At 37.6% G+C, this 26,685-nt stretch overlaps 1 protein-coding gene across 1 annotated transcript in view; it reads left to right on the top strand.

Moving 5' to 3' along the window:
• Positions 1-1,087: 1,087 nt before the first annotated feature.
• ogal (O-GlcNAcase like) overlaps positions 1,088-26,685 on the top strand; it is a 31,568-nt gene continuing 5,970 nt past the window's right edge. Inside the window, exons 1-11 of the mRNA XM_061988331.2 lie at positions 1,088-1,105; positions 1,189-1,387; positions 10,802-10,853; positions 14,227-14,324; positions 18,487-18,617; positions 20,886-21,057; positions 21,199-21,297; positions 21,614-21,753; positions 25,929-26,073; positions 26,404-26,502; positions 26,567-26,685. The exon at positions 26,567-26,685 is cut by the window's right edge and continues 111 nt beyond it. Of these exons, the coding sequence (XP_061844315.1) occupies positions 1,315-1,387; positions 10,802-10,853; positions 14,227-14,324; positions 18,487-18,617; positions 20,886-21,057; positions 21,199-21,297; positions 21,614-21,753; positions 25,929-26,073; positions 26,404-26,502; positions 26,567-26,685 (1,128 nt within the window). The 5' untranslated portion in view covers positions 1,088-1,105; positions 1,189-1,314. The remainder of the gene's footprint in view (positions 1,106-1,188; positions 1,388-10,801; positions 10,854-14,226; positions 14,325-18,486; positions 18,618-20,885; positions 21,058-21,198; positions 21,298-21,613; positions 21,754-25,928; positions 26,074-26,403; positions 26,503-26,566) is intronic.

Below are 26,685 nucleotides of genomic sequence, written 5' to 3'. Positions count from 1 at the left end.
AGGGTTGTTTCTTTCTGTTATTAATATTCTGGTTCCTACATTATATATCAATACAGTCTGCAAGGGATACAGTCCGTAAGCACACATGATTGTGCGTGCTGCTGGTCCACTAATAGTACTAACCTTTAACAGTTAATTTTACTCATTTTCATTAATTACTAGTTTCTATGTAACTGTTTTTATATTGTTTTACTTTCTTTTTTATTCAAGAAAATGTTTGTAATTTATTTATCTTATTTTATTAATTAAAACAAAAAAGGACCTTATCTTCACCATACCTGGTTGTCCAAATTAGGCATAATAATGTGTTAATTCCACGACTGCATATATCGGTTGATATTGGTATCGGTAATTAAAGAGTTGGACAATATCGGATATCGGCAAAAAGCCATTATTGGACATCCCTAATTATTATTTATTAATGTTTGTGCTTTTTTTCTATGTTGTCAAAATGATACACATTTTTTGTGCCTCATGGAATATTTACAATGTAAACTATATTAAAAAATATATATATATATAGCCAATATTTCAGAATAACAATCTTATCATATAACTGATGCTAGTGATTATTTCCTTGATTTAAAAAAATAAAAACTATTAAAACAAGGCAGTATTTTAAACGGCTCCTCAAGATCCGGCTCCCTTCAAAGAGCCATAAAAATACAAAACACTAGCAGCCACATGTGGGTAAAAAATGCAAAAAATCCAATCTCGGTCAATATTTGAGCTTTCTGGAAAAAAAGATAACTTGTGTCACAGGTAACAACGAAATTAAATGTAATATTCAATCATATCATGAAAAAATAACTATATTTCTGCAATAATAAACTGCAGCCCACATTTTGACATAGGGGCGATCTCTGTTTATGTCACTGTTAAAAAAAGTTTTCTTTTTGCACATACAATAAAATATATATGTATTTTATCCTACACACCTACTTTCCTTCCAATTAAAAAAAGCAATGTACTTCAAGGTGATTTGTCCCTTTAAGACGCCGGTACACTGTCCCTTTAAGACGTTCATCCGGCAGCCAGTGAAGCTCCGCCCACACGCGGCCCAGTCACTCATTTACCAGCACTAAATAATCTAAGTTAAGTTAATGTAAGTTTATGCACTAAATATTTACTACTGCAGACTCGAGAGCTTGTCACCCTCACGTTACGTCACTGCGTGTTTGTGCGCAGGCGTGAGAGGACATATTAAAAGAGAGCCATCCCTCTGCCATGACTGATAGTTGGACCTGTTTGGTACCTGAATACGGCGAGAGGAGCTCACCGTAACCACAACACAACTTCACCCGACTGACAATTATGGCGACCTCCGTCGAAGTTAAAGACAAACGACGGACTGGAAACAAGCGTTTCGTCAGTGGCGTGGTCGAAGGTGAGCAGCCGGGGTTGGGTGGGTCGCATTACAACACTGGTGTCTAAAGGGCGGCCCGGGGGCCATCTTGATCCCACGCCTCCTTTTTATTGGCCTCATCATATTGTGTTAGATATTACACTAATTTTACTCCTCACTTAAAGTTACAACAAAGCCAGAATATGGACGTTTTGTTCACATAGTTTAGCCTACATTAACCTACATTGGATGGATTTGAGCATCTTTAATGTACAAAACCCAAAACCAGTGAAGTTGGCGCGTGTAAATGGTAAATAAAAACAATACAATGATTTGCAAATCCTTTTCAACTTAAATTAAATTGAATAGATTGCAAAGACAAGATATTTAATGTTCAAACTGAAAATATATATATATATATATATATATATATATATATATATATATATATATATATATATATATATATATATATATATATATATATATATATTTTATTTTTTTATTTTTATTTTTTTCAAATAATGAATGAATGAAATAAGTTTATTTCGGTCACATAATCAACCATCAACCATTAACCATTTTGTGTGACCAGTTTAAGAGTACAGACTATACATATATAACATCCATCCCATCCATTTTCTACTGCTTATTCCCTTCGGGGTCGCGGGGGGCGCTGGAGCCTATCTCAGCTGCAATCGGGCGGAAGGCGGGGTACACCCTGGACAAGTCGCCACCTCATCACAGGGCCAACACAGATAGACAGACAACATTCACACTCACACACTAGGGCCAATTTAGTGTTGCCAATCAACCTATCCCCAGGTGCATGTCTTTGGAGGTGGGAGGAAGCAGGAGTAGCCGGAGGGAACCCACGCAGTCACGGGGAGAACATGCAAACTCCACACAGAAAGATCCCGAGCCCGGGATTGAACCCAGGACTACTCAGGGCCTTCGTATTGTGCGGCAGACGCACTAACCCCTCTTCCACCGTGCTGCCCACATACAGGTAAAAGCCAGTAAATTAGAATATTTTGAAAAACTTGATTTATTTCAGTAATTGCATTCAAAAGGTGTAACTTGTACATTATATTTATTCATTGCACACAGACTGATGCATTCAAATGTTTATTTCATTTAATTTTGATGATTTGAAGTGGCAACAAATGAAAATCCAAAATTCCGTGTGTCGCAAAATTAGAATATTACTTAAGGCTAATACAAAAAAGGGATTTTTAGAAATGTTGGCCAACTGAAAAGTATGAAAATGAAAAATATGAGCATGTACAATACTCAATACTTGGTTGGAGCTCCTTTTGCCTCAATTACTGCGTTAATGCGGCGTGGCATGGAGTCGATGAGTTTCTGGCACTGCTCAGGTGTTATGAGAGCCCAGGTTGCTCTGATAGTGGCCTTCAACTCTTCTGCGTTTTTGGGTCTGGCATTCTGCATCTTCCTTTTCACAATACCCCACAGATTTTCTATGGGGCTAAGGTCAGGGGAGTTGGCGGGCCAATTTAGAACAGAAATACCATGGTCCGTAAACCAGGCACGGGTAGATTTTGCGCCGTGTGCAGGCGCCAAGTCCTGTTGGAACTTGAAATCTCCATCTCCATAGAGCAGGTCAGCAGCAGGAAGCATGAAGTGCTCTAAAACTTGCTGGTAGATGGCTGCGTTGACCCTGGATCTCAGGAAACAGAGTGGACCGACACCAGCAGATGACATGGCACCCCAAACCATCACTGATGGTGGAAACTTTACACTAGACTTCAGGCAACATGGATCCTGTGCCTCTCCTGTCTTCCTCCAGACTCTGGGACCTCGATTTCCAAAGGAAATGCAAAATTTGCATGGTTGGGTGATGGTTTGGGGTGCCATGTCATCTGCTGGTGTCGGTCCACTCTGTTTCCTGAGATCCAGGGTCAACGCAGCCGTCTACCAGCAAGTTTTAGAGCACTTCATGCTTCCTGCTGCTGACCTGCTCTATGGAGATGGAGATTTCAAGTTCCAACAGGACTTGGCGCCTGCACACAGCGCAAAATCTACCCGTGCCTGGTTTACGGACCATGGTATTTCTGTTCTAAATTGGCCCGCCAACTCCCCTGACCTTAGCCCCATAGAAAATCTGTGGGGTATTGTGAAAAGGAAGATGCAGAATGCCAGACCCAAAAACGCAGAAGAGTTGAAGGCCACTATCAGAGCAACCTGGGCTCTCATAACACCTGAGCAGTGCCAGAAACTCATCGACTCCATGCCACGCCGCATTAACGCAGTAATTGAGGCAAAAGGAGCTCCAACCAAGTATTGAGTATTGTACATGCTCATATTTTTCATTTTCATACTTTTCAGTTGGCCAACATTTCTAAAAATCCCTTTTTTGTATAAGCCTTAAGTAATATTCTAATTTTGTGACACACGGAATTTTGGATTTTCATTTGTTGCCATTTCAAATCATCAAAATTAAATGAAATAAACATGTGAATGCATCAGTCTGTGTGCAATGAATAAATATAATGTACAAGTTACACCTTTTGAATGCAATTACTGAAATAAATCAAGTTTTTCCAAAATATTCCAATTTACTGGCTTTTACCTGTATATAAAAATACAGGTAAAACATTTACATTTACACATTTACACACAAAAGGAAAAGAAAAGAAAAAGCATGACCGAAAAAGGAATAGGCTGAAGCTAGTGATGGGTCCGGCAACACCGATGCATCGGCGCATGCGTCGAGCTCATAGAGCGAAACCCTGTGTCGGTGCGCGTACCGCTTTTAGAAAGTCACGTGACCGATCATGAGCTGTTTTGGTCACGTGACCGATACGCGAACTGTGTCGCACTGACGCCTCCTCTGTGCCCTGTGAGCGGCTCTTTTCTACAGCCGGAGAAATAATAACTAAGAAGAGAAAGCGTCTAAAATTGAATACGTTGGAAAAACTGTTTTGTTTTTTTAATAAAAACGTGTAAAAAAAAAAATTAAAATAATTTCCAGGTCCACAAGCATCCTCATTCACAACACGTTCTCTTAGATTTCCATGTTATGATACATGTTCACATTATTTATTGACTGTATCTAAAAAAGACAAAAAATATATTTTTATTTAAATGAAGTTATGAAATAATCCTAAATGAAATACAATGACTTGGTTTATATTATTGTATATACTAGGTCAGTGGTTCTCAACCTTTTTTCAGCAATGTACCCCCTGTGAATTTTTTTTAAATTCAAGTACCCCCTCATCAGAGCAAAGCATTTTTGGTTGAAAAAAAAAAGATGAAGTAAAATACAGCACTATGTCATCAGTTTCTGATTTATTAAATTGTATAACAGTGCAAAATATTGCTCATTTGTAGTGGTCTTTCTTGAACTATTTGGAAAAAAAGATATAAAAATAGCTAAAAACTTGTTGAAAAATAAACAAGTGATTCAATTATAAATAAAGATTTCTACACCTAGAAGTAATAATCAACTTAAAGTGCCCTCTTTGGGGATTGTATTAGAGCTCCATCTGGATTCATGAACTTAATTCTAAACATTTATTCACAAAAAAAAAAAATCTTTAACATCAATATTTATGGAACATGTCCACAAAAAATCTAGCTGTCAACACTGAATATTGCATTGTTGCATTTCTTTTCACAGTTCTTTTTGACAGACATTTTAGTGACAAACCTGAGCTTGTGCTTCACGGAGTTTATGAACTTACAGTCATATTTTGTTGAAGTATTATTCAATAAATATATTTATAAAGGATTTTTGAATTGTTGCTATTTTTAGAATATTTTTTAAAAATCTCACGTACCCCTTGGCATACCTTCAAGTACCCCCAGGGGTACGCGTACCCCCATTTGAGAACCACTGTACTGGTCATAAAATCAGTGTCAGTTGAGTCGGTCCATAGGTTGCCTGTAGGGATTTTAATGTCCAGCAGATGTCAGTATTTAGTGACACAGTATCGACACAGTATCAATACAGTTTTGCAATGTGTCGAAACGCTTCATGAGGCCTCATCAACCCATCACTAGCTGAAGCCAAAGCTTATATTTGCCTATCCTAAACCTTCACTGAAAATAAGATTACCTGGAACATCAACGTAAAAAAATCAAAATCAATGGGATGAAAGTAATTGTTACTATATTTTATAATTTTCAATTATTTCACCTTTCAATGTTTTCTTAAACCTTAACAAAGGAGTGCATGTCTTCAGCTCATCACTGAGCTTGTTCCACCATTTAACTCCTATAACTGAAATACATAATCATTAACTTAGAATTTAATGGCAGCAGCACATTGCAAAAACGTTGGCACAAGGGCATTTTTACCACTGTGTTTCATGGCTTTTCCTTTTAACAACACCCAGTAAACGTTTGGAAACTGAGGAGACCAATTTTTGAAGCTTTTCAGGTTGAATTACCGTATTTTCCGCACTATAAGGCGCACCTAAAAACCTCCCAATTTTCTCAAAAGCTGACAGTGCGCCTTATAATCCGGTGCGCCTTATATATGGACCAATATTGAGCCACAACAAACCTAAACTTCATTTTCATAAAGTTTAGGTCTCGCAACTACGGTAAACAGCCGCCAACTTATTTTTCCCCCATAGAAGAATGCTCATCAAACACCTATTTGAAACATCCCACAGGTGAACAGGCAAATTGGGAACAGGTGGGTGCCATGATTGGGTATAAAAACAACTTCCCAAAAAATGCTCAGTCTTTCACAAGAAAGGATGGGGCGAGGTACACCCCTTTGTCCACAACTGCGTGAGCAAATAGTCAAACAGTTTAAGAACAACGTTTCTCAAAGTGCAATTGCAAGAAATTTAGGGATTTCAACATCTACGGTCCATAATATCATCAAAAGGTTCAGAGAATCTAACGGGGCTAACAGAGAATCTGGAGAAATCACTCCACGTGAGCGGCAAGGCCGGAAACCAACATTGAACGACCGTGACCTTCGATCCCTCAGACGGCACTGTATCAAAAACCGACATCAAAAGGAAATCACCACATGGGCTCAGCAACACTTTCGAAAACCACTGTCACTAAATACAGTTTGTCGCTACATCTGTAAGTGCAAGTTAAAGCTCTACTATGCAAAGCGAAAGCCGTTTATCAACAACATCCAGAAACGCCGCCGGCTTCTCTGGGCCCGAGATCATCTAAGATGGACTCATGCAAAGTGGAAAAGTGTTCTGTCGACTCGTCAGACCACACACCACATAAATATTCGACATCGTGTCATCCGGACCAAAGGGGAAGCAAACCATCCAGACTGTTATCGACACAAAGTTCAAAAGCCAGCATCTGTGATGGTATGGGGGTGCATTAGTGCCCAAGGCATGGGTAACTTACACCTCTGTGAAGGCACCATTAATGCTGAAAGGTACATACAGGTTTTGGAACAACATATGCTGCCATCTAAGCGCCGTCTTTTTCATGGACGCCCCTGCTTATTTCAGCAAGACAATGCCAAGCCACATTCAGCACATGATACAACAGCGTGGCTTCGTAAAAAAAGAGTGCGGGTACTTTCCTGGCTCGCCTGCAGTCCAGACATGTCTCCCATCAAAAATGTGTGGCGCATTATGAAGCGTAAAATACGACAGCGGAGACCCCGGACTGTTGAACGACTGAAGCTCTACATAAAACAAGAATGGGAAATAATTCCACTTTCAAAGCTTCAACAATTAGTTTCCTCAGTTCCCAATCGTTTATTGAGTGTTGTTAAAAGAAAAGGTGATGTAACACAGTGGTGAACATGCCCTTTCCCTACTACTTTGGCACGTGTTACAGCCATGAAATTCTAAGTTAATTATAATTTGCAAAAAAATAAATACAGTTTTTGTGTTTGAACATCAAATATGTTGTCTTTGTAGCATATTCAATTGAATATAAGCTGAAAAGGATTTGCAAATCATTGTATTCCGTTTATATTTACATCCAACACAATTTCCCAACTCATATGGAAACGGGGTTTGTATAAAGTAGTGTAAAGTTCTTACTTATATCTGTCAGTAAACTTGCCATGAATGTGCTGGTGAGCGTAGTGTGTTTACATTATTCACCCAAGGAACTTAAAGTTATTAGAGAGTTCCGGTCGGACGTTTTTTTTCACAGGACACATTTCCGGCGTTGTTGTTGCACTAGTGAGCCACGTAAATAAGACCGCCCAGAAACAATGTTGCATTACCTTGATAACGGTCACATTTATCATTTCACCATGTCCGGCTTCAAGGTCGGTAAGCACAAACATAATTATTCCGTACATTAGGCGCATCGGGTTATAAGGCGCACTGTCGAGTTTTGAGGAAATGAAAGGATTTTAAGTGCGCCTTATAGTTTGAAAAATACGGTAGTCAAGTTTTTTGTTGCATACAATTGAAAAAATAAAATATCTGTTTTTTTCCTCTATGTCTGCTACCATGAGCATCTGTATCCCGTGTCCACACCCTTACTTCCTTAGCAGAGTGACACAAGCCTAGCAAAACATGGCTAATGCTAACGAGAGCGAGACGTTTGTTCAAAAGGAAAGAAAAAGTTGTCAGTGCTTTAGAATTGCGGCAACAGGCGTGGAACAAGTGACTGCCCGCTGCTAAACTTCTTTAAAATTGGCAACAGCACAACAAACTTATTCCAGCATCTGAATGAAACATGAGGCGAAAAAGACCGCAACAACAACAAACTCCTGCTAAAAAGCAGCTTCATGTGGTGGAATCATTTACACAAGGTACCATGTATGGTGAGAAAGGAGAACGATGCACAGAGCAATTACTAAAGAAGTCATTCTGTACATCCAAACCAGACAGCTCGTACACGCGTGTGCTGCTGCAAAACTTTTGTGGAATTATAACACACTTACTCATCAATATAGTGAAATATTACATGTGCTATGAAATGACATTGTCTTTAACATCAGTACACACTAACAAGAGGAGCCCAGGGTACCTCATGGAAAAGCCTATGTTTATTCACTTATAATTAAACTACAGTCAAGTTTTAAATGTGCACTTAATTGATTTGACTGATTTTTATTACTATTTATTGATTATTGGTATCTTTTTTGATTTATTGGAGTTAGTTTATTTGCATGCAATGCTACATTTTTGTTTACAGAAATATTTAATTAAAGACAGGTGTTAAGTTTGCACTTTATTCATGTCAGTGTCGGAGATTAGTATTTATTTGCATGTAATGTACAATGCAAAATTTTTGTTTACAGAAGTATTTTATTCAAGACCTAACTATTGCCTGCCAGAGGAAGCTCTTAATATAGTATATTCTTCGAAAATGATTGCATTTATATTTGGTCTAAAAGAACATTTATTCAAGACCTAACTATTGCCTGCCAGAAGAAGCTCTTAATATAGTATATTCTTCCAAAATGATTGCATTTATAATTGGTCTAAAAGAACATTTATTCAAGACCTAGCTATTGCCTGCCAGAGGAAGCTCTTAATATAGTTCTTTGAAAATGATTGCATTTATATTTGGTCTAAAAAGAACATTACACAAATTCGATTTTTGCTAAGAGTATGCAGTTTAATTTCAAACAACTATGTTTTTTTCAATCAAATAAAAGCAAAACGTGTTTTGAATTATCATTGTATAAAAAAACAAACAAACTATGAATACAAATATTCATAGTTTTTTTTTTTTAAGTAGGAAAACATTTTAGAAAAAATCTAATGTTTTGTGAAAAAATCTGAGATTTTATTTTTAGGCCATATCACCTTAGGTCAGGGGTCGGCCACCCAAAATGTTGAAAGAGCCATATTGTTCCAAAAATACCCAAAACAAATCTGTCTGCAGCCGCAAACAATGAAAAGCCGTGTATAAGTCTTATAATGAAGGCAACACATGACGTAAGTGTCTATATTAGCTATAATAGCCTACTATCAAAATGACTATGTATTGCAGGCTAAAGCAAATCTTCGTTGACAGAAATGTTGAAATGTAATATTTATTCTACATATTTTTACAACATTAGAAACCATTAGTAAATCAGAGGCTACTCAGAAGTTGAGATAACTCCTGGAAATGACTTGCTGTGTGTCCAAGTTAAAGGAAACGGCAGGCTGTCTTCTTTTAATAGATGTATTACAATCTTTGGCAAGCTACAGTAGGTAATGTTTGCTGTGGTCTGGAACAACATGGCACACAAACAACTATGAGAAATGCAGCCAATATTACATACAGATACTGTGTCATGAGACATGCAAAACTAAATTACATACAAAGAGGATAAAAGTAAAGGATATTAAAGGAGCTCAAATATACCTACAAATGAGGCAAATGATGCAATATGTACATACAGCTAGCCTAAATAGCTTGTTAACATTGATTAGCTTGCAGTCATGCACTGACCAAATATGCCTGATTAGCACTCCAACAAGTCAATAACATCAACAAAGCTCACATTTGTGCATTCACGCACAGCATGAAACTTTTGGTGGACAAAATGAGACAAAAAAGGAGTGGAAGATTTTACATGTAAACAAACTGTTGCGTCACAGTCCACACTATGGTGAGTTCAAGAACGGCCAAAATTAGTAGGACAAAACGATGTTCACCAAATACTCTCATCACATTAAACAGTGGGCTTTCTAACATGTGGGAGGGTTTGTGTCATGTTTGTCCTCAAACAAAAAACATACTAAAACAAGACAATTATTTTCCCCCCATCTTTTTCCATTTTCAATCCTTGGGGAAAAACGTCACATATTGGGCAGATTCCAAACGCTTGTTTGGAGGAAGTATGAAAAAAGACAAGATTGTTTTATTAATATCTCCATCATGCCTCCATGGTTTGATGTAAGTTTTTCGGGACTTATGCAAGTCCTAAATACACAAAAACAAGTACCTATAGGTAAGAAAAGTTGGTTTTACATAATAGGTCCCCTTTAAATAAAACATATGAACACGTTTTAAAAAATGTTTTTAAAATAATGACATTACATTTAAGGGGGACCTAAGACACTTCATCCTCGCTCCTGATGGGTCATACCGCATTTACCATTTACTTTAAAAAATGTTTTATTCAACATTGAAAACACTTTTTGTGGTCTAGATAATACATATTGGTTATGCATGCTTACTTTCTGCGTATGCCTGCAAGATGTTCATTTTGTAAAGGTGTTCCCAGATTGCAAATGAAACCACCCCCCATAGTACACAACACTTCCCTGCTAATGATCCATACAAGGCATTTCTGTGTTCGTTGTGTGGAGAAGATAGTTGTTTGATCTTTTTGCATAAAAATGTTCACAACGACAAGTTGTTGATGCCATTCCCGTAGATTTTTGGAAGGAATGGTAGAAGCAGGCTGAGGCTGTCAATCCAGCTCCTTTATCTTTTCTTTTCTCTCTGGATACAAGCAACTTCAGGTGTGCCAGCACCCCACAATTTGGTTTATTGGTAAGCAACTTTTCATTCGACCTTTGCTTGTTGCAGGATTTTATGGGCGGCCATGGACTATGGAGCAAAGAACAGAGCTTTTTAAAAGGTACGTGACCCACACGTTCCTCTATTAACTGTTGCCGGGCATTACCAGAGGTTTGTTTAAACCAGGGATCTCCAAAGTGTGCGCCAGGGCCAGCTTGTTTTGTTTTTTTATAAGCCCATGGTACAATTTAAAACAGTGTATTTACTCAAATGAGGGGATGTTGCAATGATGTTATCGTCTTATTTGCAGAAATCACCATGACACATTTTCATTTAATTGTGATAGACACTAGTGTGGGTGACAAAGAAGTTTAGATTGCTTCTTCTGTCGCTACATTTTGTTATTATTTTTAATGTCAGAAACAACTGAGTGCTTTTCAGAAGGGGGAGGGAGCCATATTAGCACTCAGTGCTTGTTGAGAAGAGCAGCGTGTACTTTGGCAGTCTCCAAAAGTCTCTTTGCTAGATTTGTCGCTTTTTGATCAAGACTATCTTGAAGGCTCTTTACTGAAGTTGGTAACACTGATCTCTCCTGCTCTGTTTTCTAATTCTCTGGCAGACCAGGGGCCTCATGTCACAAGAGTTGTATCAGATGTATTAGTGTCCGCACATACAAATCCAAGCACGTATCTTTTGTACATAGCAATCAACTTGGAATTGATCCCAGATGTCTGGGATCAGGCCACCCACCTACTAAATGGAGTTTTAACAACCAGCTATATTCACAGTCAATCGTAATATGTGTAAGGGTGAACAAGTAGCGCTAAATCACTCTGAATTTGTGCCGGTCCAAATTAATTTTTGCGGCTTACCACAAATACAATGCTAAACACAGGCCTATCTTGTACAGTGCTGTACATTTAGTTTTATTCTATTCGTCATGTAATTACTCATAGTTCACTATCTAGTTAAAGGGCACACACACAGCCTTTGTGCATTCATTTTATGTCATTCTTAATGAAGAAATAAAAAAACTTTACATCGTTCGTCACCAAAAAAAGGGCGTTTGGGTAATATATTGTTTTATTTACTTGATTTAACCAACAAAGCCTCACTGCGTTATAACATCCTTTCTACAAATAGATATATTCTTAAAGGCATGGGTGTGTGGGTGCAGGTAAGCGTGATAAAATATTTGTGAGAATATACTTAACAATTGGCCCTGCGATGAGGTGGCGACTTGTCCAGGGTGTAACCCTACCTTCCGCCCGATTGTAGCTGAGATAGGCTCCAGCGACCCCAAAGGGAACAAGCGGTAGAAAATGGATGGATGGATATACTTAACAAGCAATGTTTTGTAGTGTCCTAAATGCTGTTATGGACACTACTGACTTTTCCCTGTACTTTATACTGGGTTAACAGGGTGTAAAACAAATTATTGGGTGCATGTTACAGTGAGAACAGTTATCTGGTGCTTGTGTGTTGTTTTTGTCGACAGGAAATTGATGTTCCTTTATAATTTACTGTATTTTCCGGACCATAGGGCGCACCGGATTATAAGGCGCACTGCCGATGAGCGTGTCAGTCAGGTCTATTTTCATATAAAAGGCGCACCGGATTATACGGCGCATTAAAGGGGTCATATTATTATCATTTTTTTCTCAATCGAAAACACTTCTTTGTGGTCTACATAACATGTAATGGTGGTTCTTTGGTCAAAAAGTTGCATAGATTATGTTTTACAGATCATCTTCAAGCCGCTTTCTGACAATCGCTTCAGGATGCACCATTTTGTGGGCGGTCTTATTTACGTGGCTCACTTTCAGCAGCGTCTTTTCCCCGTCATCCTTGTTGTAGCGGTGTAGCGTGCAAGGACGGCAGTGGAAGAAGTGTCAAAAGATGGAGCTAACTGTTTTAATGACATTCAGACATTCAGACATTCAATCAATAACGGAGCAGCATCTCCTCATCCGTGGCTCACTATTGCAACAACAACGCCGGTAATGTGTCCCGTGAAAAAACGTCCGACCGGAACTCTTTAATAACTAAAGTTCCTTGGGTGAATAATGTACACTCACTACACCGGTATGTTTTAGCGTTTTCGTGGCGAGTTTACTGACAGATATAAGTAAGAACTTTACACTACTTTATATTAGAAATGGCAACAGCGGAGGATGAATGTCCCATAACAAGAAGATAGAGAAAAAGAAGAAGCTTATCGACTACGGTGTCACCACGGACTACAAAGGCGGAACCGCGCAAATTTTCAGGACTTATGCAGCTCCCAAATACAGATCAGCAGGTACCAGAAGGTAAGAAAAGTTGCTTTTGCATAATATTGCGAAACCATATGCCAGATAATATATCTTACCTTATACACACAGCATAATAATACTCGTATGTTGAAGCACAGTAAAATCCATCAAGCGGTGCGGCTTCATAGCTTACCAAAGTCATACTAAAACGTTTTGATAGATTTTTGAATGCCGTGTGTAATGTTCTATATTTTCAATGAAACATATAAAAAGTTGTTGTTGTCTTCTTGAGTCATATTGCAGTCTACACGTATCTCTTTTGTGTGACTGCCATCTACTGGTCACACTTATCATTACACCATGTACCAAATAAAATAGCTTTGAGGTCGGTAAACACAACCAAAATGATTCCATACATTAGGCGCACCGGGTTATAAGGCGCCCTGTCGAGTTTTGAGAAAGTTTAAGGATTTTAATTGCGCTTTTTAGTCCGAAAAATACGGTATGAAATTGTCCTCTTGTTTTGTCTGGTTGATTTTCCACTTCTAAATAATAGGGCAAAAAAAAAAAACATGAGACTTTGAACACATCTGATAAGTTAGAATGTAAAACGCTAACAACAACAATGGAGGAGAATGAGGTGTGTTGTAAAACATAGTTTTATCCAAGAGGAGACTGAGGGTAACACAAAGACAGGGCATTGCAGCAAAATGGAGAATGTGGAAAACAACACCCTAGGGCCAGGGGGCTAAATATGGCCCAGGAATGACACCATATCGGCCTCCGAAGTTCAGTTCAAATTTTAACCGATATTTTTGCAACAAATTCCTAAAACCACTAGAGTGCTCTTGTTGGAGGAACTTGGACCACTGGGAACACATTGGCAGATCCTTTCAGACATTTTAATCTTACTCGCATGAAGAACACTTGGGTTCAAACTTGTGATTTACATAACTAAGGCGTTCAGCACTCCTTTTAAGTCTTCTCCTCTTTGGCAGTTGCACATTTTCTTGTAATGTGTTTTGTGTGACTAAGGTATTGTTGTAGCTTGTTTACTTCAGATGCAGTCAGTAGTCATCTGTTCAACTTCTTTAGTTACACTAGTAAAGTTCCTCAAGGTTCCATTTTAGGTCCTCTCTTTTAGTTTGGTATCAGATTCTTTTTAACTTATTTCCCACTTTTTAAACTATTGCTCTGTGAAGTGATTTGATATAATCAGTGTGTTTCTGGCTTTTTTAGGGAACAAAAATGGGGTTTGAACACGTATCTGTACGCCCCTAAAGATGACTACAAACACCGGATGTACTGGCGAGATCTTTACTGCCCTGAGGAGGCAGGTGAGTGTTGCACCTTGCTGTGTCAGCTAAACCACTTTAGTGTTTTAGTGCTGTATGACACACATAGTAGTACATATGTTGTTGTTGTCTTTGTCACGATAATGTGCCACAGAAGGTTTCTCATGACTTCTTTTGGCTTTCAAAGTGGTCTTGGTCACAGACCAATATTCACAGTGACAGGAAGAACATTAATTAAAAAAAATAGATTAAAATGAATTAAATAATTGTCAAATATTTTTCAAACACAATAATTATTAAAATAGAATGATTTGTTGTGGAATTATTAAAACAATTTTCTGACTGATCTTTCTTTTTTGTAACATGGTAAGTGAATTAGTGTACCTTTGTAGTTATTTCCCCATATATCTGCACAATAACTTGGATATAGTAACACTTGTGAGTAGTATCGACCGAATTCGCTGCCTATAAAAGTACCAAATCCCTATCTGTAGTATTTCAACTTAACCCAAAAAATATTTGTTACATTTGACAACATAAGCTAAAATCTGTCTTAGCTAGACGGTTATTTCAAGTCCATCATGATGATATCTGAAACTTATACTGCTGAGGTATAAAACCAAGACTTCTTATCGCTAAGCAGTCACAGTAAAGTGTGGCCGTTTTGTTATTTAGATACATGGGTGGATTTACTGTATCATCTTGTAGGTCATCATGGTTGTTAGAGCCGCAATCCAAACTCTGTTTATTTCAACTTTGATCCCTTAAGTGCCAGGTTGTGGTCATAAAGAAAACTAAATAGATTAAAAAAAGACAATAACATGCAGAGTTTAAACCAATCCACTAGTATGCAAATTTAAAGATCCTTTATCCACCTGCTGAGTACTCAAAAAGCTCTTTTCTCCTTGTTAGTGGGATTCAGTTGTTGATATTGAGTGTAACTCCCGCCAAGCACGTACAGATACAAGTAGCGTTTTTTTTGCAACAGATGTATTCAAATCTTCGAATCCACCGTGAAACACCACAGTATTAGCTAAATAAATACACAAATTTGACATGCATGTAAGCATAACACAACGTCATAAAATGTACAGTACAGGCCAAAAGTTTGGACACACCTTCTCATATATATATATATATATATATATATATATATATATATATATATATATATATATATACAGTACAGGCCAAAAGTTTGGACACACCTTCTCATTCAATGTGTTTTCTTTATTTTCATGACTATTTACATTGTAGATTGTCACTGAAGGCATCAAAACTATGAATGAACACATGTGGAGTTATGTACTTAACAAAAAAGGTGAAAAACTGAAAACATGTTTTATATTCTATTTTCTTCAAAATAGCCACCCTTTGCTCTGATTACTGTTTTTCACACTCTTGGCATTCTCTCGATGACCTTCAAGCACACTTGTGTAGTGAAAATCATTTCAGGTGACTACCTCTTGAAGCTCATCGAGAGAATGCCAAGAGTGTGCGAAAAAGTAAATGGTAAATGGGTTATACTTGTATAGCGCTTTTCTACCTTCAAGGTACTCAAAGCGCTTTGACACTATTTCCGCATTCACCCATTCACACACAGTGATGGCGGGAGCTGCCATGCAAGGCGCTAACCACGACCCATCAGGAGCAAGGGTGAAGTGTCTTGCTCAAGGACACAACGAACATGACGAAGTTGGTAGAAGGTGGGGATTGAACCAGGAACCCGCAGGTTGCTGGCACGGCCACTCTCCCAACCGTGCCACGCCGTCCCCAAGTAATCAGGGCAAAGGGTGGCTATTTTGAAGAAACTAGAATATAAAACATGTTTTCAGTTATTTAACCTTTTTTTGTTAAGTACATAACTCCACGTGTTCATTCATAGTTTTGATGCCTTCAGTGACAATCTACAATGTAAATAGAAATTAAAATAAAGAAAACGCATTAAATGAGAAGGTGTGTCCAAACTTTTGGCCTGTACTGTAGATGTATGTAACAAAGTACTTTATCTCGTTGGCTGCATGCTATATGAAAGAATTGGATAGCTGTAAATGTAGCTGGAAAGTTTGTCTTCTCTTCTGTGTGTCAATTGAAACCAAGTGTGATAGCAGCGCAACAATACCTCAGGTAAACGTCACTTCAGAATAAAAACATCTTTTAATGTCAAAATAATATCAAATTTGCCGCTTTAAGATTACTCTTAATATTGAAACATGCATATATAAATTAAACAATTACATTGAGCAACTGTTGTGTTAAGGTTTAAGGTGAATTCTGACCTTACTGATCACAGCCACTAACAGATAGAAGCAACTACGACGGGATTGTGTTATAAAACAATGTTCAAGCACTAATTTTATGCTGCCAATTCCGATACAGACCATCAATGAGTGAGATTGACCGATGCCAATACTGATACTGATTACATTACACATTATATGTAAATGTCTTCAGTTAATTTCTGCTGAATGCTATTGACAGTGTAACAATATCAACACAATGTCTAAACAACCCTTAATCTCTTTTATTACATACAATTGTTGGAGCAATACAAAGTCAAAGGTACACAATAACTAAACAAAAACTTACACTACTATGAACTACTTATTTAAATTATTTGTTTGTGTCGAATCACTTTAGTATCGCTCATACATTGATACTACCCTTTGTATCGACACCATCCATTTCTGGATCAAGCCGCCCTCCTCTTACTGTGCATGTTGTGTACGTCTGACCATGGCAAAGCTGACACATCAACAGTTGTTATTCTATCCCCATTCTAGACTCTTATTGATCTACTTGTTAATTCTTGCTCACTTTCTGCTGTACCATTATTCCGTCTACACTTTTGAAACTTTGGTAAACACCTATTTCTTGGTGTTTAAAGCTAGCTTAGCTGTATACATAAATAGCTGCTAGATTGTGAGTTGGGGGAACTGAAAATAAATAGTGTCAGCCAGAGGAGATCAGCGTTTGTGATCAGCTTTAAAAGGTATTCATAAACAATTGCGATTTCCGATCACATTTTTTCATGAAGGTCGGCCAATATTGATCGGTATGTCCCTCATTTTGGTATCATTCAGTGGTGGTATATGAACCACCATCTCCTGGAAATCATGCTCCACCTAACGTTGGCAACGTTATTTGTTTGTACATTGGACTGCATCAAAAAGTGACATCAGTGTGTAAAGGATATCACCACATGAGCTCAGGAACACTTCAGAAAACCACTGTCAGTAACTACAGTTAGTCGCTACATCTGTAAGTGCAAGTTAAAACTCTACTATGCAAAGCGAAAACCATTTATCAACATCACCCAGAAACGCCGCCGGCTTCGCTGGGCCCGAGCTCATCTAAGATGGACTGATGCAAAGTGGAAAAGTGTTCTGTGGTCTGACAAGTCCCCATTTGAAATTGTTTTTGGAAACTGTGGACGTTGTATCCTCCGGAATAAAGAGGAAAAGAACCATCCGGATTGTTATAGGCGCAAAGTTAAAAAGCCAGCATCTGTGATGGTGTGGGGGTGTATTAGTGCCCAAGGCATGGATAACTTACACATCTGTGAAGACACTATTAATGCTGAAAGGTACTTACAGCTTTTGGAGTAACATATGTTGCCATCCGAGCAACATTATCATGGACGCCCCTGCTTATTTCAGCAAGACAATGCCAAGCCACGTGTTACAACAGTGGATTTCATTGGAAAAGAGTGCGGTGCGGGTACTAGACTGGCCTGCCTGTAGTCCAGACCTGTCTCCCATTGAAAATTAAGTGTAAAATACAACAATGGAGACCCCGAACTGTTAAACAACTTGTACATCAAGCAAGAATGGGAAAGAATTCCACCTGAAAAGCTTCAAAAATTGGTCTCCTTTGTTCCCAAACGTCAACTGAGTGATGTTAAAAGGAACACAGTGGTAAAAATGCCCCTGTGCCAACTCTTTTGCAATGTGTTGCTGCCATTAAATTCTAAGTTAATTAATGATTATTTGCAAAAAAAAAAATTTGTTTTTCAGTTCAAACATGAAGTATCTTGTCTTTGCAGTCTATTCAATTGAATATAAGTTGAAAATGATTTTTCAAATAATTGTATTCTGTTTTTATTTACGATTTACACAATGTGCCAACTTCACTGGTTTTGGGTTTTGTACAATAGACCAGATGCTGTGAAATATATGTCCATGTTTGTCTGTCTTCTGCGCAGGACAACTCATTGCCCTAATATCAGCAGCAAAGCAACACAACATTGACTTCATCTATGCAATCTCTCCTGGCCTGGACATTACTTTCTCCAACCGCAAAGAAGTTACTGCGCTTAAGAGGAAACTAGATCAGGTAAGACTTATTCATAGCAGGTAAAACACTATGAGTAGATCAGCCAGCATCTCAGGCAACTGCTTTAATTGGCAGAGCCAACCTTTGTATGCCCATAAGAAGATTCTCAGACCTAATGTTGTTTTTTAAATACCATTTTTACTCGGATGGTGGAATCGCCTGGTTTGATGCCAACATTGTGTTGAGCAGAAAATAGTAGCTCTTCACCATTTAGATTTCGCTTCTCCGCTTATTTGCTTTTGTTGTTGTTAATAGTACTTCTAATTAGATCAATCACAGGGTTGCTATTTTAGTTAATCACAATTAGATGTTAATTTTTAATCTGTATTAACTTCTATCACTTGCCCTGAACTGGGCTTATATTTGGTTTGGTTTGCTGTCACTGTTTTTACATTCTATTTGTACTACAGGTCGCAATTTATTCTATTTCTATTTATAATCTATTCCATTCAACATATGCTATTTATAAGATACCCTATCTATATTCTATTTTATTTACATCTTTATGTACATACCTTATTTTTCGGAGTATAAGTTGCTCCGGAGTATAAGTCACACCGGCCGAAAATGCATAATAAAGAAGGAAAAAAACATATACAAGTCGCACTGGAATATAAGTCGCATTTTTTGGGGGGAAATTTATTTGATAAAACCCAACACCAAGAATAGACATTTGAAAGGCAATTTAAAATAAATAACGAATACTGAACAACAGGCTGAATAAGTGTACGTTATATGACGCATAAATAACCAACTGAGAACGTGCCTGGTATGCTAACGTAACATATTATGGTAAGAGTCATTCAAATAACTATAACATATAGAACATGCTATACATTTACCAAACAATCTGTCACTCCTAATCGCTAAATCCGATTAAATCTTATACGCCTAGTCTCTTACGTGAATGAGCTAAATAATATTATTTGATATTTTACGGTAATGTGTTAATAATTTCACACATAAGTTGCTCCTGAGTATAAGTCGCACCCCCGGCCAAACTATGAAAAAAACTGCGACTTATAGTCTGAAAAATACGGTACTATTGGTCTTGGGATACTCCGTTGCGCTAAATCTAAGACCCCGCGTACTACATTTGTGCCATTTCATGTGTTTCTTGGGTGCTAGAATGACAATAAAGGTCCTTGAATATTATTATTTTTGCGTATATTTGCATGAGCAAAGAGAGTCAAGAAAGAAAGGAATCTGTATGTAGTTAACATGTTTTTTAATCACTCTTAACATCATGTTAATGTTGACAAAAAACCTGTCTGTTTTTCCAAACAAATATTTATCCACAATAATGTAATCCTCTTATTCCTTCTGTGTTATTAATGTGTTATTTTAAGTTGGAAGTACTTTGGTGAAAAGAAAACTACTTCTGCAAAGTGCTTAACGTTGGTCGACTGTTTAGTCATGAGTTTTTTTTTACTCAAATTTCCCATGGAGAGGACTAACATGCTGTTTAGCGTCTTCTATTTTGACCTGTTTGCTTCTTCAGCTTGTCATTGCCCCAAAACTGAACATTTATGCATGCACAACGCTAATACTACTTGCCATAAATGCGTTGCCAGGGATGTTTCAGGGAGTTTTGAATCATTCTGTGCTGCAGATAATTTCATTTTTATCAGATTAATATTGATGATGGATTCTTTTGCGTAAATTTTTACAGCCCTAATTGTAATTTTTTTTAATGTCAATTAAATAGAAAGTGGATTGATGGAGATGTGTGGGTAAAATATAGTCCTGTGGCTATGAATCTAGCAGAAGGCGCTGTACTGCAAGTAAAGTCACTCAACGTTTTTTAGCAGTAAGATGCTTTGAAAAGATATAATACATTTTAACTGCAGTTTTGTTAGTACAACACTGCATGCCTGTTAATGTGTACAACTGAGTCATAAGTGGAGGTATGTTGTATACGAATAAAATAGGCATTTTCATGTTTTTTTTACATGTTTTATATTATCATTCGCGGATTCTTTAGGGGGGTTTCTTATTCTTGAGGTGTCTTGGAATGTAACTAAAATAGTGGGGGTATACTGTAATTTTGTGCTAAAGACTTGCCATAGGTGCAACTTCCCATTGCTTATGTCATTAAATCTTAAATACTTGAGACTGAATAAACAGCATCTCTACTGGTTGTATCCAAGTAGTGCACTCATTTCATCATAATTGCTTCCTCACTAATTAAATTGCACGCAATTGACTGAATCCTCACAATAGATACATGGGTTATTATTTCCATCCTTGGTTTCTTTTCCTTTCCAGGTCAGAGACTTTGGCTGCAGCTCCTTTTCGTTACTGTTTGATGACATCGAGACAGAGATGTGTCCCGCTGACAAGCAAGCCTTCAGCTCTTTCGCCCACGCGCAGGTGGCCATCACCAACGAAGTGTACCAGCATTTGGGAGAACCAGAGACCTTCCTCTTCTGTCCTACAGGTCAGAGAGGAGACCATGCAGGTCCATCAGGCAGCTCTTGTAAAACAACCATCCCCTCAGACTGTCATTGAAATATGATTCATACGCATTTATACAGCCAAAGAGTTCTACACTTATAAAGTTTTATCTTAAAAACTTTAGATTACTGTGCTGCTTTCTGCACCCCGAATGTATCACAGTCTTCTTACCTGCACACTGTGGGAGACAAGCTGCTACCAGGAATAGATGTGCTGTGGACAGGTAAGGTCAAACTCTATTTACCACAATGTATCAGTATAAAATCGTATTTTCATGTACAGTTATGCTCACACATTAAACACACATTGTACATTGGATTAGATTGTAATAGGTGGACATTTAACCAATATGTTAGGTGTGTTGAACTACAGTAGTTCAATTGTTTGCTTTGCTGGATTATTATGAACTACTTCAACTTTTATCAACTTTTCAGATGATTTATACATTTGCATTGAGTTGATTTGGTCTAAAAGAGAGAGACACACTTTTGACTTTAATTTTCACTTTGTTGAAATGTATTTCAATTGTGATCGTTTAGGTCCAAAGGTGGTGTCCCATAAAATCTCAGTAAAGTCCATAGAAGAGGTGTCTTCTGTCCTCAAGAGGGCGCCAGTCATCTGGGACAATATCCACGCCAATGACTATGACCCACAAAGAATTTTCATGGGACCCTTTAAGGTAAAGATGAATTGGTTAACACAAAGCCTTTAAATCAACTTCTATGTCATTTATTTCATTAATCAGCAACAGTTTTATGAAGATTCAGGCCTCAACTCTTAATATTTATACTTATTATTCAAATGTTTAGTTGAAAGGAATTTTTGTTTGGTGCATTGGTGTATTTTATATGGATATGCGACCAGAAAGATGATGCATTAGATATGTTATTAATAATATTTGTTTATTTTAAAATTTGGATAATTGATACATTTTCTACATACAAGGACAGACAATATTATTACATGTATTATAATCGGTGGCGGGCCGTTCATTTTCCACCTAGGCCTTCAGTGATGTCCGACTTCAATGATTACCTCTCAAAATACCCTAATTTATGTCACCACATGACCATTGCTGGATAAATAATATACAGAAACACATTTACGCTCTACTTTGCATTGAAACACCTCAACAGTGTACAAAACAGGCTATTTTGTAGCGCGTTTAAACATCAATAAACCTTCCATCCATCCATTTTCTACCGCTTATTCCCTTCGGGGTCGCGGGGGGCGCCATATCTTCTGTGGTACTGTCAAAATTATAATTGCAAAAAAACATATTAAACGTGAAAAAAATTTAATATTTGAACTCACAATTTGTGGAACCCATTTGACGCCTTATAAACCAGTGGTACCACTCGTAGTCGGTTGATTCAAGTGGAAGTGGCGGGCATTTCCCCATTTCATTGCCAGGACAGCTGAGCTAGCTTGCGGGGTTGGCCGACTTCGTCTCACAAGATGTAATTTCTCTTTAAATATCCTTCTTGAAATTTGCTTGCAAACATATATCTGCCACCTAATCAACGTTTTGTTCTCCTTCTTTGTGGGTTAAAAAAGTGAGTATCAGTGATTTCTCTGCTAGCCCGGTATGGCTATGGCGTAACACTTCCTGCTTCAGTAAATTGAATACACAGATTACTTTCTGCGATCCACACGTGGCAGGCATTGATAATGAATAATATTTTGTATAATGTAAATAATAATTTTTGGATTATATCATATCCTAGATTATATCATGTCATTGTTGAAAATTCTTAAGAAAAAATTGGTGCAGTTACAAATACACCATGAAGAACACAATGAACTCAGACTTAATCTCAGTGTATCTACATAGCAATTACACTTTAAGTCACAGCCCATCTGTGATTGAACAAAAACAAAATAAAGCATAAATAAAAACACTTCTATGTATCAACTACCTCATTTGTCATTTCCACTGTTCACTTTCTTTAAATTGGCACAGAAGACAATCATTTTTACAGAACTATATCAATATGCAGTGTCTCATGCAGCATTTTAAGTGGGGTTACCAATTGTTTATTTTACTCCTGTTTGTTTTACGTTGGGTCGAAAAAGGAGGAGTCGCAGCCCCGCTTTACCGTGTACCTCTCGCTTGGTATAAACTATTTGCTTGCCTAACAAAATTGCTATTGTGACATCAAGTTAAAGTTAAAGTTAAAGTACCAATGATTGTCACACACACACTAGGTGTGATGAAATTTGTCCTCTGCATTTGACCCATCCCATTGTTCACCCCCTGGGAGGTGAGGGAAGCAGTGGGCAGTAGCCGTGCCGCGCCCGGGAATCATTTTTGGTGATATAACCCCCAATTCCCCCAGTGTCCCCAGTGGACACGTTTAGAACAGCAATGTATTTAATTTAAAAATGCAGCTCAATTTTACACTTAGCAAACTAATCTCCCTGCTTTAAACAGTGGAGGTTGCTGTGCATTAGTGTAAAAAATTCCGCAAAAAAGGATAACAGCTGATCACATGATGGTACAAACACTCACACAATAATGACTTATAAATAAATAAATAAAGACTAAAACGTAACAGACCATCTCAAAAACTAAATGACATTTTCATTTTTTTTTTACTGACCACGACACACAATGTACATGAAAAAACAGAATGAAAATTTTACAATATTAACTATGAACAATAAAACACAAAATATTGACAATATATGAATGTTGCTCCTCTACCGTAGTTTACCTACGTGATCGACATCCTTTATAATTGAGCGTTAATAACAAAAATGCGAAACGCAAAGGGTAAAAATAATCCACATATTCGATATAATATCACTTTTCTGAAAACCTTTTTTGTAGTAATCTGCTTTTGTCTGACACTTGTGTCTCAGGCTTGTTGCTGTTTAAACAATCCCCGCCCACTCTGCTCCGTGCCTTGGCCACATGAAGCAGAGTTTAAAGTAGTAACCCGTATGTCACTCAAAAGTGCAGATTCTAACAATTCAAATCATTTCTATAGTTTGAAAATATCCAGCGAGCCGCATTGAAATGTTTATTATGTTGTATGATGCCCAGATAACTGCTTTTGTCATGCTGTTATGCAAGACATTTCTCAGTGACTTCAAACTTGACACCTCATTAGCTGATTCTGAGACAGGATCGATTGCTTCAGTTTTAATTTACCAGAAGTAGGTCTTGATTTTTGAAGCAGTGAATTTTAAAACACTGAATTTTTATACACAGAATTTTTACACGCTGAAATTTTAAACACACATTTTTCTAACAACTATTTTAAAAGTAAAATTGTCAGCATAATTGGATGTGAAAAAATGTGTTCACAAATTTCAAACGCAAAAAATTTAATTACATAAATTCACTGTCAAAAAAAAGCTTTTGTAATAAAACTAAGAATGAATACAGCTTCTTTATAGCGAGCTTAGCTAATAGCATGCCTGCTCCAAGCTTGCTCTCGGTGTGTAACATGTTTAACCTCGTCCACTTAAGATATTAAGAAATACAGTTAATTTGGCGTAATGGGGATGATTATTATTAACTTAGAGTAGCGGCTCCACACTGTGTATGCAGACACATAATTAGCTGCTATCTTTCCAGCCGTGGGGTTAAAAATAAATACAGTGTCAGTCAGAAGGGATCAGTGTTTTTGATTGCCATTACCAATGAATGCCTTTTAATGGCAATCACATACTTTTTCAGGAAAATCAGCTGATAATCAATTATATAAACTTGGCAGCTTTTTGTCATTTCATGATGCCTTTATCTCTATTTTTACATTTTGGTAGAGGGGGGTATTTTTTTTAAATTATTATTATTTATTTTTTTAGGTTATTTATATTTATATTTACATGTAGATGATGTATCGGAGCAGATCCATTAAGAGTTTCAGCAGAAATATGTCATATAGCAATTAACTATACACAATACCACATTAACAATGTGCTATGTCACATGAATGGTTTTTGAAGTAATACCTTTGTGACGTGAAAAAAACACAAAAAAAACATTGTGTTTACTTTTTGATATTAAAATAAAACACAAAGCAGTTCGGCTAATGAAGATAAAGTCAAATAAACAAGCTTTGTTCTTCTCCAACGCTTCCTATCAGTACAACAGTTTGGCCAACAAAATGAGGAGTGAATACACAATCTTCCCAGCCTGTGCTCAGTTCGATGAGATGACAAAACATTTTAGCTAGTATTGATGTTATTTGAACACTGATAAAGTTAACAGTTAAATAAAGGAGGAGTGAACATCCCAGTCAACAAAGAAAAGTAAAGTAAAGACCTTATAAACAAGTTGTGACAACGTTCACGACACATTGCCTGCTGCAAAACATCAAATAGTTTTCTCCTTCGCTGCATACTTTTAGTGTGAGAACAAGTGCGTCTGTCTCCAATATTGTCCAGACCTGTCACCATTTAAACACAGCAGTGCGCTATTAAACGCACGGCGGGAAGCGATGGAAAATGATGTTAAACCAAGCACTTGGCTCCGTTTACTCCGAGGGGAAATCTCCGGAGCAAAGTCTGTGTCGTTGGTCCGCAATGACTATGAAGCCAAACGACGCTATTGCACATGCGCCTGACTTCCTGTTGTCTAAAATCCATTAATAAATGACAGTTTTTCGATAATATAAAAAATTAGACGGTATTACTAACCGTCTGGAATTTTATCACAAATTATCATTATATACCGTTTATTGTTACAGTCCTCGTCCATTAACAAGTAAAACGGCATGTTTGTGCCGCAGATGTTGGTAAAAAAAATGTAGGGCTTACGGCAAATGCCGCAGTTGCCGTGGTTAAATTCGAGCCCTGGGCACATCCCTATTCTCTAAGCGTTTTGAAATCTTCTTTTTGAAGGATCGTCCGACTGAGCTGCTCCCCAAACTGCGAGGCGTGCTCACTAATCCCAACTGTGAGTTTCATCCAAACTTTGTTGCCATCCATACTTTGGCTACGTGGTGCAAGGCTTGTTCTAACGGAGCACCAAGAGATGTGGAAATGGGTATGTTTGTTCTCCTCCTTCACTGTCAGGCACTTGGAATAAAGCAGTGGTTCTCAAACTTTATTTTTATTTTTTACCAAGTATCACCTCAGAAAATACTTCCAAGTACCACCATAATGACAAACAATAAAATACAGTAGCAGAGGTTTTGTTTAACAAGTATATTGAACATTGTTGGCCATTGTAACATTATACACTGTTTGAACAGTAACACTGTGTTTGAATATTTATTTGATTCTTTGGCGTACCACTAGGTGGAGCCCACGTACCACTAGTGTTTGAGAATCACTGGAATAAAACATTTCCAGTCTTCTAATTCCTGTTTTTCAGGCGATGAAGAGCAGGACCCCTACTATAGCCCCCAAAAGGCCCTGATCTTGGCCCTCACTGATTGGTTGCAGGTGTTTTTGAGCACAGACCAGCCTACAGGTAAACATTGGCGACTAACAACTACTGAAAAGTTAGTAAAGCTGCAGACATTTTTTGTTTGTAGCTTGTTCCAAGAAGGAGTCCTGTGATGAGGAGCCCATGCAGACAGACCTGGGAGAAGGTTCATATGTTCCTGAACCAGGAGAGAACCCTTTATACACAGCAGAACCTTTGACCCTGGAG

The sequence above is a fragment of the Nerophis lumbriciformis genome, linkage group LG27 (genome assembly GCF_033978685.3).
Source record: "Nerophis lumbriciformis linkage group LG27, RoL_Nlum_v2.1, whole genome shotgun sequence".
NCBI lineage: Eukaryota > Metazoa > Chordata > Actinopteri > Syngnathiformes > Syngnathidae > Nerophis > Nerophis lumbriciformis.
The sequence above is the reverse complement of the archived record's forward strand: the minus strand, read 5'-3'. Positions and strand labels throughout refer to the sequence as shown.